This window comes from Carettochelys insculpta, chromosome 26 (assembly GCF_033958435.1).
Source record: "Carettochelys insculpta isolate YL-2023 chromosome 26, ASM3395843v1, whole genome shotgun sequence".
NCBI lineage: Eukaryota > Metazoa > Chordata > Testudines > Carettochelyidae > Carettochelys > Carettochelys insculpta.
Window position 1 is genome coordinate 16,721,557 of NC_134162.1, and position 14,610 is coordinate 16,736,166.

Here is a 14,610-nt window from a genome sequence, read left to right on the forward strand (position 1 = left end):
AAAGCTTTGAAGCACTGACCTCTGAACTGGCATGCCATGTAGTTTTCATTGTAAATTCTTTCAGGAGCAAAGACAACGTAAGTACAGCTCCTTTTTCCTGTTGCTCCTGAAATACTCAGTGCACATAAATCAAGTGCAAAGGTTCTTCTCTAATGCCTATTTTTCTGTTTCACACAACGATGGTAATGAGGCAATTGGAAGCAGGCTAATGAGGCATTAAGTGATATTCAGCACCTCATTCCATAATGGCAACCACACCAATTTCAAAACACAGACTCTGAACTGCAGATTGCCTGTGATTAGATGCCGACTGCCCATATCTAGTTTTCAAAACAAAAAGCAGTCAAGTAGCACTTTAAAGACTAGCAAAATAGTTTCTTAGGTGAGCTTTCGTGGGACAGACCCACTTCTTCAGACTGGGACAGACTCAATATTTAAAGGCACAGAAAACCAAAAACAGTAAGCAAGGAGGACAAATCAGAAAAAGATAATCAAGGTGAGCAAATCGGGGTGTGTGTGTGTGTCAAGAATTAGTTAAAGCCAAGTATGCAGACAAGCCCCTATAGTGACTCAAAGTTCCCGTCCCGGTTTAAACCCCATGTTAATGTGCCAAATTTGGATACAAAAGCCAGCTCAGCTGCTTCCCTTTGAATAACAGTGCGAAAGCTCTTTTTCGGTAACACACATACCTTTAGGTCATTAATAGAATGCCCTATTCCATTAACATGGGGACTTTTTATTCATGACCTAAAAGGTATGCGTGTTACCGAAAAAGAACTTTCGCACCGTTATTCAAAGGGAAGCAGCCGAGCTGGCTTTTGTATCCAAATTCAGCACATTAACATGCGGTTTAAACCGGGACGGGAACTTTGAGTCACTATAGGGGCTTGTCTGCATACTTGGCTTTAACTAATTCTTGAACCCCGCCCCCCCCCCGATTTGCTCACCTTGATTATCTTTTTCTGATTTGTCCTCCTTGCTTACTGTTTTTGGTTTTCTGTGCCTTAAATATTGAGTCTGTCCCGGTCTGAAGAAGTGGGTCTGTCCCACGAAAGCTCACCTAAGAAACTATTTTGCTAGTCTTTAAAGTGCTACTTGACTGCTTTGTTTTGATAGTGCATAGACTAGCATGGCTTCCTCTCTATCTACTTTTTGAGTAAGGGAACATGGAAGTGGGGTGCTTATTTCAAAGCTGCCCACATCTACACTGGCAATCTGCAATTCGAAGTCTGCACTTGGAAATTCCGGTGGCTGCCATTATGCTAAGGAGGCCTCAAATGGGCACATCATTGCCTCATTAGCCTGCTTCAAATTGCCCCATTACCATGACTCCTCTGACAGAAGGGGGAAGAGCATCAAACCTGCCCCATATTCTACCTTAACTTCTCTTCATTGCTCACTATGTTATATATCTCCATACCCTCATTGTACTAAATTCCACCCACTCTGCAGATACTAGAGCAACAACCCTTTCCTCAAATCCCCACAGGAGACTTACTTTTCTTAGCAATCAGCCCCCAAAACAAGTGAACAGACTTGAAAATTTGAGGAAGGCTACCTAAGCAACTCGTTCCTCGGGGCCTCGCATTATCTACTGTCCCTGCCCCTTTAGGCTTAGCTTTCAAAGCACGGGTTGTCAGTTGTCTCAGTCACAAGTATGCTGTCGGTATTTAAACAGACAAGAGTAATCCAAATCAGACAGCATCATCTAGACCATGGGTGTGAAACCTTTTGGCTTGCCTGGGCTGCACTGAGTGAAGCGGAATTGTCTTGGGCCGCATATAAAATATATAAAATATGGTTAGTGTATATAAATCACATAATAATGTTAAAAGTTTATGATCTTGTGGGGCCGCATTACTCGCTGTCCAGGGCCGCGTGCGGCCCGTGGGTTGGACACGCCTGATCTAGACACAGGAGTTGGATAAGGGATACAGTCTTTGAGTTGCTGCAGTTTACAGATGGTTTTTGATTAGCTCCCCATTTTCCAGACATGTTGAGCAGCCCAACTTTGGTCTACTGTGCATTATTTATCACAATTTGTGGAACAGTGTTCCACTTGTACTTTAGGCCAGAGCTCAAAAACAGGACACTGCCAGACTTAACCCTAGGAAACCTCAAGTGGCCTTTGGTTAAGTGAGAAATTACTGAACACAGATTTACCTGCATGTATTTTGTTCACCTTTTCTGCACTGACTTTATTTCCTTTGCCTTTTGACAAGCTGTATTCCACCGTGTCCCCAAGTTCCAGGCTGTCAACATCACCAGAGAATTCACTACATGGGAAAAATCATGCATGTTTCGCTTTAGTTACGTGCTCAGCAACAAAGCTGCTCACCCAGCAACAAAGTGCAAGGGACAGAACCTTTGGACTTCAGCTGACATCATTTTCACTATTACATGAGCTTCTAGTTTGGATGCAGAACATTCTGCTCAAAATCTATAGGTTATTTTGGCCTACCCAAAAGACATGTTTACTCTTCGTACAAGAAGAGGACAGTAATCAATTAGGTTATTGGAACCGAACGAAATGAAGCATATCATCAGAAATGCAAATCCCTGACATGGGCAACTAGCCTTGGTCTGAACCAGCACTTGTTGAGATAATGCATTAAATCCTGCACAAAAGGCGAGACCAAAATGAGGGGCAAGCAAACTTTTTACATTGGGGCCCAGTTTTCAGTCCTGCAATTAGCCATGGAAGAAGCCCAGAAAGTGATGTGTGGGGTGGTGGGACGGGTGCCTGAGGAACAAAGTGCTTCTGGGAGGCTCCAGGGTGTGCCCTGAAGTGGCAAGGGTGCTCAGGGTGAGGACCATCTTACCAGACTGGGAACTCACTGGCTGCCCCCATCACTTAATTCAGGGCCTCTGCATTCTCATTGGCCCAGTGTTGTTCCTCTGGCAACAGCAGCAAAGACCACATGGGAGAGAGCAGATGGTGCTGTGCCCTGCCTCACAAAATGTGGTGTCCCAGTTGGCACACTACTGCTTTAAATATTAATGGTCAGAGTATGTCTTCAGGCCAGCTAGCATGCACTCAAGACCAATTCAGAAAGGGAGCCTGCCACTGAAGGGAAACATCTCACAAACAATGAAAGCAGCTCTTTGTACCAGGAGTCTCAACCTGGATTAAACCACTACCAATGAAGCAATACAAAAAAGGAAAAAGAAAAAAAAAAAAAAAAAAAAAAGTACAATCCTCTAGCTGTAGTTATACTGCCAGTGTAGGGTATATAGTCTGAATACTTCCGATCTACAATATTAAGCAGCACAACCTTTTACAGCTCCCTAAGAGCAGTTAGCAAGAAGTTTCTCAGATCCTCGACCTTGTGCACATGATGAGTAGAAAGAAACAGACTACTACATGTGGCAATATTAAAAAAAAGTCACTTACCTGTAATGGAAAAAGATCTCCTTATCATGATTGGCTGTTTCAATAAATCCAAAGTTATCTTTCAGGGTTGCCACATATCCAACAAGCCTCTTGGAGTTGTAATTGCGACCAAGCATTCTCACAGAAACTGCTACCTGAGAACCTGTCCTTTTCACTTCACAAACACTGAACTCCACCTGTTAGAGAGGGAGGCTTGTCAAAATAAAATAAACTGTGTTTTATTAGAAGAGGTAATGAAATGTGTTCACTTGGTGGAGGAAAAAAAAAAAAAAGGAGTCATTGGCCCGTGCTCCTCACCCACATAAGGTTAAGCTGTAACATCACAGAAATGAAACTAAAATTGGCTATAATACAAAATGTACAGATTTATCAGATCTGTGCATTTCTCATCTTAAAGATCTGGGGGGGGGACCCCACATGTTTATATGCAGTATCAGGGTGTGGGAAATGTTTTCTATACACTGCCAGCAGGGCCTGTTATGCAAGAGGTGGTTTGATTTTTAGCAGCAACACATACATATTACGTAAACTTTAAGGCCAGAAAGGATCATCAGGATGATCCTGTCTGACCACCTATACACACTGCAAGTCACATGACCTTGACCACTCACTTTGGCAAAAGGCCAGTAACTTCTGGCCCAGTTGCTCAAGGTCTCAAATCTTAATTAGATGACTTCAAGTTATAAAACACCATGCCATTTAATTTAGTTCTAATCAGCAAGTGACTCAATGCTGTAGACAAAACTTTCCAACCTCAAACACAGCAGTTAGAGCCCTGAGCCTGTGGATAAAATCCACCAAATAAAGAATCCCCTGGACTAAAGAAAGGTTACTCACCGTAGTAACAGTGGTTCTTCGAGATGTGTCCCCGTGGGTGCTCCACATTAGGTGTCGGGCTCGCCCGGCGCCGCAGATCAGATCTTCCAAGCAGTTTCTGCCAGACCACGCATGCGCCCGTGCACGCCACTCCCTTGCGTGCTCCTGGCCACATGCGCGATCCGGTCCCCGCCAGTTCCTTCACCAACCGCCTCGGATGCTCCTGCAAAACACTAAACAGAGATCCGGAGCAGGGAGGATGGGCGGGTAGTGGAGCACCCACCGGGACACATCTCGAAGAACCACCGTTACTACGGTGAGTAACCTTTTTTTCTTCTTCGAGTGTCCCCGTGGGTGCTCCACATTAGGTGGGTACCCAGCAGTAACCCAAGATAGGAGATGGGTGATCGAATTATGTGCAGCTTGTCCCCGAGAGGACCGCTGTCGAGAGACGGGTATCCTCTTGGAATACCCTGGGAAGGGCGTAATGTTTGGCGAAGGTGTCACAGGATGACCAGGTCGCCGCTCTGCAAATGTCTTTTAGCACAATGCCCTTGAAAAAAGGCTGTTGATGCCGCCACCGCCCTAGTGGAATGAGCCCTGGGAGTGGCCAGTAAAGGAGTCTTGAGTTCGTAGCACATTTTTATGCAAGATACGATGTGCTTCGAGATTCTCTGTGAAGAGAGACATTCTCCTTTGGATTTGGGAGCGATAGAGACTAGGAGTCTATCCATTCTCCGGAAGGACTTGGTCCTGTCTATATAGAAAGCTAAGGCCTCCTCACGTCCAGGAGGTGTAGGCGCGCCTCTTTGTTAGAGTTATGAGGCTTTGGATAAAACGAGGGTAAAACGATAGGTTCGTTAGTATGAAACTCAGAAGAAACTTTAGGAACAAAGGCTGGATGCAGCCATATGGTTACCGCCTCCTTGGAAAAAACAGCGCAGGGTGGCGTTGCCATAACTGCCGCAAGCTCGCTCACCCTGCGAGCTGACGTGATTGCGAGAAGAAAGGTTGTCTTTATCATAAGGAGGTGGAGGGAAACCGTGGCCAAAGGCTCGAACGGTGGTCCCATTTTCGCATTAAGCACCAGGTCCAAGTTCCACGAAGGTGGAAGCGGTTTCCGAGGGGGGTATAGGTTTACCAGCCCTTTGAGGAACCTGGTAACCATGGGATGGGCGAACACCGTGTGCCCTTCCTCTTCGTGTCTGAACGCCAAAATGGCGGCAAGGTGGACCTTTAAACAAGGATAGTGAGAGTCCTCCTCTCTTGAGGTCCAGTAAATACTCTAATATCACAGGCATAGGCACCGAAAGGGGGGCTAGCTGTTTGGTAGAACACCATGCCGTAAAGCGAGTCCATTTCTGCTTGTAGGTCTTCCTGGTGGAAGTCCTCCTGCAACTTTCTAGGACTTGCTGCACTTCCTCCGTACATGTGCTCTCTAGGGAGCTGAGCCATGGATTAACCACGTTTGTAGTCGCAGGCCTTGGGGGTGCAGATGCACTATGGACACCTGGGCTTGCGTAAGCAGATCGGGCGCTACCGGAAGGGGCATCGGTGGCCGGTCCGACATGCGCAGAAGTAGGGGGAACCACTGCTGTCGATCCCACGTTGGGACTATCAGGATCATTCGGGCTCCTTCCCTCCTGGCTTTCTGCAACACTTTGTGGATGAGCACTGTGGGAGGAAAAGCGTCAAGCAGGGGGCGCCCCCATGAGATTGCGAAAGCGTCCCTCAGGGACCCCCGTCCCAGTCCTGCCCTGGAGCAGAATCGTGGGCACTTCTTGTTGTGCTGAGTAGCAAACAGGTCTATCTGGGGAAAACCCCAAGCATGAAAAATCGGTCGCAGCAGATCGGGACGGATCTGCCACTCGTGCGTGAGTGCGAAACGCCTGCTCAGCTAGTCTGCCTTCACATTGTGAGCGCCTGGTAAGTACAAGGCTTTCAAGGTTATATTGTTGGCGATGCAGCAGTTCCATAACCGGACTGCTTCCACACATAAGGCACAGGACCGAGCTCCTCCTTGCCGATTTATATAAAACATGGTGAGGTATTGTCTGTACTGATCCCGACTACTTTGCCTTGTATATGGTCTCGAAAGTGTCTGCAGGCGTTGAACACTGCTGTGAGCTCCAGTATATTTATGTGCAGTGACTGCTCCATGGAGGACCACAGCCCTTGCGTCACCTCTTCGCCCATGTGCGCTCCCCACCCTATGAGGGAGGCATCTGTAGTAAGAAAAACCGATGTGTGGTTGGTGGAAGGGTACCCCTGTTAGCAGGTTCTCGGGGTTTACCCACCATTGCAAGGATTTGCGCACCTCTGTTGTGGGCGACGCCACCCTGTGAACGGTGTGTGCTGCCGGTTTGCATACGCTCGCCAGCCAGTGCTGCATGCTGCGCATGTGTAACCTGGCGTTCTGTTCTACAAACATCGCTGCTGCCATGTGGCCCAGCAGCTGTAAGCACGTCACGACCGGCACCGTAGGGCTGAAGGTGATGACGACTTGCACGAAGGAGCTGATGGCCCGAAAGCCAGTCTCTGGTAGATACACTCTCGCTGCAATAGAATTTATGCGTGCCCCTATGAACTCTATGTCCTGTGTGGGGTCTCTCTTTGATTTTGTCAGATTGATAACCAGGCCGAGCGAAGAGAACGTGCCTGCTGTGACGCATATCATGCGTAGTACCTCCTCCTTCGAGGCCCCTTTGAGTAGGCAGTCATCCAGATACTGGAATATAAATACCCGCTGTCTGTGCAGGTAGGCTGACACCACTGCCAAGGTTTTGGTGAAGACTCTGGGGGCCGAGGAGAGGCTGAACGGTAGGACCTTGTATTGAAAATGTTCTTTGCCTACCATGAAACCGGAGGAATCGTCAGTGAGCCAGATGGATAGTTATGTGAAAATACGTGTCTTGTAAGTCGAGGGCTGCGAACCAATCTCCATCGTCCAGTGCCGTAAGGATGGAGGCGATTGTGATCATCCGAAAGCGTTGCTTGCGCAGGTACCGGTTGAGGCCTTGAAAATCTAAGATGGACCTCCAGCCTCCTGTCTTTTCCTCCGTGACGAAGTACCTCGAGTAGAACCCTCTCCCTTGCAGTTGCTCCGGCACTCTTTCCACTGCCCCTATGAGCATGAGATGGTCTACCTCCTGCTTGAGCCTCGCTACGTGGGAGGCCTCCTGGAGGTGGGGCCTGGGTGGAGGTCGTGGTGGTGGGAGCGACTGGAAGGGGACGGCGTACCCCGTGGCTATGATCTCCAGCACCCATTTGTCTGTGGTGATCCTTCGCCACTGGTTATAGAATGGTCGGAGGCGATGGTGGAATAACTGCTTCGGATGACCTTGTGCCATGGTAGTGATGGCGCAGCCCTGGATCTGTGTGTCAAACTTGTGGCCTTTGGCCCTGCCCCGAGTACGCACGGCTCTGTTGGGAACGTCGCCTGGGAGTCCTGTACTGCTGGTGCTGTTGATGTCGCCCTTGCTCGTAACCCCTGTGGTACTGGGGATGCTGTTGCTGATACTGGTACCATCTTTGTTGAGGGTACTACTTTTTCTCTCTGTATGGAGGGGTGTAAATCCCCAGGGTCCTAAGTGTGGCTCTTGAATCTTTACTGGAATGAAGGACCGAGTCAGTTGATTCAGCAAACAGCTTCTGCGAGTCGACGGAAAGATCAACTATCTTTGTCTGCAGGTCCCTCGGTATACCCGAAGTCTGGAGCCAGGACTCCCTTCGCATCACCACTGCCGTAGCTGTGGAGCGTGCTGCTGTGTCCGCAACATCCAGGGTGATCTGAACTCCAGTCCTCGAAGCCGCGTAGCCTTCTTGCATGATGGCCTTGAGCACTGGTTTCTTGCCCTCTGGAAGCGAGTCCATGAGGGAGGTTAACTTAGCGTGGTTGTCGAAATTATGGTTCACTAGATGCGCTGCGTAATTTGCCATTCGCAACAGTAGAGTGCAGGAGGAGTAGACCTTTCTGCCAAACAGCTCTAGCTTCTTGGCATCTTTGTCTGTTCCCCCATGTTGCGACGACTCCACCACCAAGGAATTTGGTTGTGGGTGGCTGAACAGGAACTCCATGCCCTTCGCCGGCACGAAGTCTTTTTTTTTTTAATCCGCTCTCTTGTGGACAGGTGGAATAGTCGCAGGAGTCTGCCATATCATAGTGGCGGACTCCAAGATTGCGTCATCAAGCGGTATTGCTATTTTGGAGGAGGCCGGAGGTCTCAGATTTTTGAGGAGCTTATGGTGTTTCTCTTGCACCTTTGCTGTCTGGATGCCTTGCATGAAGGGCACCCTTGTAAAACAGCTCTTGGAACTGTTTGACATCCCCCGGGGCCGTAGCCTCGTCCGGGGAGGAGAGCGAGGAACCACTAGGGTATGCCTCTCTGGACCCTTCCAGTTCCTGTTGGTGATGGTACATCCGCTCGCTGGAAGCTTGCAAGGGAAAAATCTCGGGGTTCCATAACCAGTTCCCCCTGAGATACTTGAGTCTCTGTCCCCATTCGCGATTGCCCTCGGGGATACGGGACCGTCTGTGGGGATCTTTCCCTGGTAGACTGCCGGTGGTGTCTATGCCCCGCATGATAGGGGCGACCATGGCAGCATGGGCACTGCTGTGGGGAAGGTGACCTAGACCCCTCCCTTGGTGCATACCCTCTGCGTCTGGGGGAGCGAGATCATCGAGAGACCTGGGACACTGGAGAGAGCGATTTGTGATAGTACTCCAGCGGCTCAAACCCCAGGAAGGGTGAAGGTGGTCCCAGCCAGGGCGAGGCTGGTTGTAAAAATGGAGACGGGGGCTCCGGGTAGGCTAGGGGGGGCCCCTGCCTCCTAGTTGGCGTCTGCAGCATGAGCGGAGGGCTGAGAGAAAGCAACTCTGCAGCCCTGTCTGAAGAGGGGCTGCAGTGCCTTGTTTTGTGTGCAGCCTTCCCCCTCCCTTGAGGGGGTAGCTCCGCCCCCTGATGTGTAGGGGATCTCGGCCCCGTCCGCACCATGCTTGACACGCTTATGGGCGGTGCCGCACGGGCAGCGTCCTCCGGTGCCTGCAGGCTGCGTGCCTGCGTGCTCTGCACCGCCGGTTCCCCGGGGTCGGTGCCACTGCTTGCGGTGCTGCCCGTACCAGCGCTTGTTTAGCCGCCGCCCTGCCTGCAGTGCGGGGCAGCTGTTTGATTATCAGAGGCTGAGCCGCCTCCACGTGGCTCTCCGTGCCGCCGCCCATCAGCTGTTGCTGCGGCTGGGGGCTGTGCGCTCCTCCCGTCCCGCTCCATGTTGCTGCCGGCAGGGATCAGGCTGGGGAGACTTTCCTCCGTTTTTGCGCTGATGGGGTGAGGGAGGCGGCTTTCCTTTTATGGGCCCCAGAGGGTCCCTCCTGCTGCGGTCGCTCCAGCACGTCTGGCTGGAGGGCCTTGTCGAAGAGCAGCATTTCAAGCCCCATCTCCCTTTCCTTCCTTACTCTGGCTGTTAATTTTGCACAGAAGGAGCATTTCTGCGTGACATGGGGACTCCCCCAGGCACCTTATGCAGTGACTGTGCCCATCAGAGGCTGGCATTGCCTCTCGGCAGGACTCACATTTCTTAAATCCTGAATAGGACATTGTTGGTGAGTCTTTCAGTTGTTAATGGGGTACTTAGCACCTTCTGTGTGTTGTTTTCCCCCTCTCTGATAGCCTGCCGCGGCAGGAGGGCTAATGGCCCTAGGCTCCTGGCCTCTGGTGCTCTGCTTGTTACTAGGACTGGACTGAATGCCATCCCGCTTGTTGTTTGTGTTTTTTTTTTTGTTCAAAATAACAACTGGCTAACTTAACAGTAGCCGAAGAACTTGAAAACTTTAAAGAAAAACAGTTAAAACCATTGAATACGCTAACTTGGCCGTAGCCTAGTCGGATTCCGTCTGCAGCCGACAGCGGTTAAGAGGAACTGGCGGGGACCGGATCGCACACGTGGCCAGGAGCGCGCAAGGGAGCGGCGCGCACCGGCGCATGCGCGGTCCAGCAGAAACTGCTTGGAAGATCCGAACTGCGGCGCCGGGCGAGCCCGACACCTATGTGGAGCACCCACGGGGACACTCGAAGAAGAACTTATCTTTCTCTCAAGTGATTTTGAACAAAGATTTCATTTCATCCAGTCCATTAAGTTTAACTTTTTAGTTTACCTCATCATTAATGCACAGTGTTACTCTACCCTTACCTTTGTCTTTTTCCAACCAGCATATATCTTGTAATAAAACTTTCAATCCTGACCACTATTCCACCACATTTCCATTATCCCTGCAATGGCTGCTTTCAATTCTTGCACCAGTATGTTTAGTTTCTCCATTCTGTTACCAAGGCTCCTTGAACAGGGGTACAGATGACCCTTTGAGTGTTTCTGCTTGGCTTATCCCCAAGTCCCCACCCAATTACAGTCTCAGTACTGCCTTTGTTATCCATCTACCTGCTCTCTGTTGTCCCCAGTTTCATCTGAGCAGACTTTTCTACCTTCTCTAATATTATCATCTCCCAATCATCTCCCCTGAATTTCAGGTTTAAAGCTTTTCCTCAGTTGTGCCAACCTCCATCCCAGAAGTCTATTTCCCTCATTACTCAGGTGCAGTCCATCTCATAATTAAGAGCCCTCTGTTCAGGAATGCTTCTCAGTGGCCAAACATCCCAAACCTCTTCTGATAGCACCACTACCTGGACCATCTGCTGATCAACAATCTTGCCTTGCCTTCATTCTCTTCCTTTTGAGGGACACAGAATCCCACTGAGAACAGGCCTTGAGAAGAACTGAAGTCAATCTGTCTTAACTGGCTGGCATTTTCTGATCCTACAGCCTACCTCAGAGATGAAGTCCCCACACATTCGCCCTGTAGACTGGACTTGACCTCAGGAAGGGGTCTTTAACTTGCAACCAAGTTAACTGTTCACGCGTGACCGTTGCATCTGATGAACAACCACTTTATCAAGTTGGTAGACTGCTGAAAAAGCTGTGTAGCGTGGCCATGGACACTTAGCACTTCAAACATTTGCCATCTAAGTGTGCTGTTGACGAGTGTTCTTCAAACATCTACCCATTACTTCCATCTACTTGAACAGGTTCCCTTCGACTTCTTACTGCTTCTGAAGCACTTATTGCTAAAGGCAGCTCACCGTGTAGCCACCGTATCAGACATATACATACATAGGTTGAACCTCTCTCGTTCAGCGCCCTGAAGACCTGCCCAGTGCGGGATAGATTTGCCGGACAACAGAGGTCAATATTTTCAAGAACACTACCAACACTTCGACTACTTACTGGGCTCTTACAAGATATTTAGGGGTAAGTTTCAGTTCAACAACAGCTCAAAACACTGAGCGCCAGGATTGGTGGCCGTAAACAAAACGTTATTGGACCACAGGACACTTGGCCATACCCATGATAAGTGGCTGTCTGATTAACTAAAAATCATGCCAGATTAAGGACTGTGCTGGATGAGTGAGTGTTCCAAATTATAGAGGTTCATCCTGGCCAAGGCAGAATTTCCCTATAGTTGAGCTTTCTATCATAGAGTTGTCTTCATTCTCAAGAAGCTTGAATGTCACAACACAGTTCATTTAGTGTTGGTCTAGTGAGTTTAATTAGCTTCAACAAACAGTATCATGGTATGCTACCTCCTCTTTTACACATTGGTGGCATTGTAAATTTGCTCATTGATTACTAGTGGCATTCCCCAAGGGTCAGTCCTAGTGCCTGTCCTATTCAAGTTATTCGTAAATCGTCATCTGGAGAAATGGATAAACAGTGAGGTGGCAAAGTCTGTAGATGATATTAAACTGCTCAAAATAGTTCAGACCAAAGCAGACTGTGAAGAACTACAAAAATCTCACAAAACCGACTGATTCGGCATCAAAATGGTAAATGAAATGTAATGTGAATAAACATAAAGAAGAGCACATTACAAAAAAAAATAACCCCAACTATACATACAATATGATGGGGGCTAATTTAGCTACTACTGATCAGGAAATGTCCTGGTATCATCGTGGATAGTTCTGTGACAATATCCCTGCCCTGTGCAGCAGCAGTCAAAAAAGCCAACAGTATGTTAGGAACCATTAAAAGAAGGATAGCGATAAGATGAAGAATTATTTTATGGCCCTTATACAAAGCCATGCTATGCCCATATCTTGAGTTCTGCACACAGATGTGGCCACCTCATCTCAAAAAACCACACACAAGCATTAGAAAAGGTTCAGAAAAGGGCAACTGAATTGATTGCGGTATGGAACAGGTCTCATATAAAGAGAGCTTGAAGAGACTATGGCTTTTCAGCTTACAAAAGGGGAGACCAAGAGGGGATGCGATAGAGATAATACTACCACTTACAGTAACAGCTCCCCCACACACCACAAACAAACAAACCTCCCCACCCTCCTTCAAATCCACTTGGCATAAACGTCTTCTGAATCTTCCTCCTTTTGGACAGGCCTCACAAGAAAACAGACAAACTGTCCCATGCATATTGGATTGACTTAATAAAGGTTGTTCAAGGACAATCTCAGACCAAGTGAGCAACATTTATATGTATGGTGCCCTATAATGAATTACCAGTACAGCAGCGTCTAACTCTCAGATAAGGCACATCAAGAGGTTCAGAAATAGCCTCAGTATAACTAATAGAGGAATGAAAGAACGTCACTAAGCCCAACTGAAGTAGTGTTCTGAATACCAAAATGGGAACGGGAATGCATAATAGAGGGTAGCGAGGCAAACATTAGACAGATATTATTCTTCACTCCTTTCTGACTTTATGTCTTTGACTACAATACCTAGGGAATGCATGTGTCATACTTTACAGAAATTTCATACTATACATATTTTGGGAATTTAGTATTACCTTATCTCCAATCTGAGGGTTAGCAGATCCTTCCACATCCTTGGCCTGATAAGGAATGGTCAGTTTCACTCCACAATCATCATACACGATTATTCCCTCTTCAGCTTCCTAATGAGAAATAGCACAATTCATTATGAAGCAGAAATTACTTGGTAAATGCAGGGTTTTTAAGTGCCTGCGGTAACACTTATTTTACAAGATGGCTTCAGTAGTCAGTAATACAATGGAAGTCACAATTCTGAAACTAAAAATTACCAAGTGTCAGACCATTCCTATCAGGAAAACATAGGTTACTTGTACAATATATTGAAAATGGGCATGTACCACTCTTTCAAAAACATTTCAGCAAAATACCTGTCACTTTTGATGGTGCAATTTTCCCCCCCAACATTAAACTATACCAGCTCCTGCTGGGTTTCTGGAAAATTTAAACAAACCAGGTGGCAAACCGCTACCACCTCAGTAGTCTTCCACAAAGCTGTAACAATTAACCCATATAATACTAGAACTAATCTGGTACATCCCTTCTTGAGAACCGGAAGTTGCACTTCCACTATTCTGCTTCAGAAAATTGTTATTCCAGCTGTTTAGCTAATTTTGTACAGCATGGATAATGGTAAATTTCCAACTATTGATTCACATGTTTTAAATGGGTATTCTCAGTTCAAAACAGAAAACTAAATAGTTACATCGTACCCAGAGAAAAAGCAGTACCTTTTCCTTGCTTTTATTTGGGCTAGTGGCTTTGGCAGGAGTGGCTTCTTTTTCTATAGTGCCCACAAAGCGGTGATCTGACTGGGAGTGGAATGAAACTGTGCCCTTAGGAAGCTTCTTAATTCTTATAGCATGATTTCTTTGGGCAGACAACATATCCTGGAAAACAGGACCCACAGTACTTTAAAATGAACTCAGTACTTGGATTCATATTTAAAAAAAAAGTTGTAATTTTACTTACAGGAACCACAGTAAATTCTACTTCATCTGAAATGTGGAGCTGGTTTCCATCCAGAATTTCACTGAAGTGAAAGAACATGCGGGCATCTCGGTCAACACATTTAATGAAACCAAAGCCATCTCTCATTGCTGCAATCACACCCTGGGTGGGGGGGGGGACAGAGAGTCAGGACCTGGTGAGTTGATGCAGCCAGTGAAAAATAATCCTTAGAGATCTATCTGCACTTAAGGGTACTTGAGGAACATATAGTATCTCTAGTGCTCGGCCAGAAACATAAGAACTGCTGGTATATGCACATGCTCAACTAAAGGGACAAGAAGAAATGCAGAAAGGGTTCAAGCCCCCTACCCCCTTTTTTTTGGCACTTCAAGTCTCAAGGGGGGGTGGGAGAAGGAGTGCATATCAAGATCCACACTTAATCTAGAACAGGGGTGTGCAAAGTGGGGGGCAGGTTCCTTTGAGCAAGACAGAGGAAAACTGGCTGCACTTTTCGGCTCATACATCTCATTAAAAATGCTGAAATGTTACTATTGTGTATGTTTGTTCATATTTATATACCATTCAAAGTTTTTACATTTCACTTGTTTT

General features: G+C 47.5%; 1 protein-coding gene across 5 annotated transcripts in view; it reads right to left on the reverse strand.

Annotated features, from left to right (window-relative positions):
* CSDE1 (cold shock domain containing E1) overlaps positions 1–14,610 on the reverse strand; it is a 51,524-nt gene that overhangs the window by 13,428 nt on the left and 23,486 nt on the right. For all 5 annotated transcript variants that reach the window (XM_074977745.1, XM_074977744.1, XM_074977742.1 and 2 more), the window contains 5 exons: positions 14,023–14,163; positions 13,782–13,940; positions 13,068–13,175; positions 3,395–3,570; positions 2,164–2,276 (listed from right to left, as the gene is read on the reverse strand). In XM_074977745.1, the coding sequence (XP_074833846.1) occupies positions 2,164–2,276; positions 3,395–3,570; positions 13,068–13,175; positions 13,782–13,940; positions 14,023–14,163 (697 nt within the window). The remainder of the gene's footprint in view (positions 1–2,163; positions 2,277–3,394; positions 3,571–13,067; positions 13,176–13,781; positions 13,941–14,022; positions 14,164–14,610) is intronic.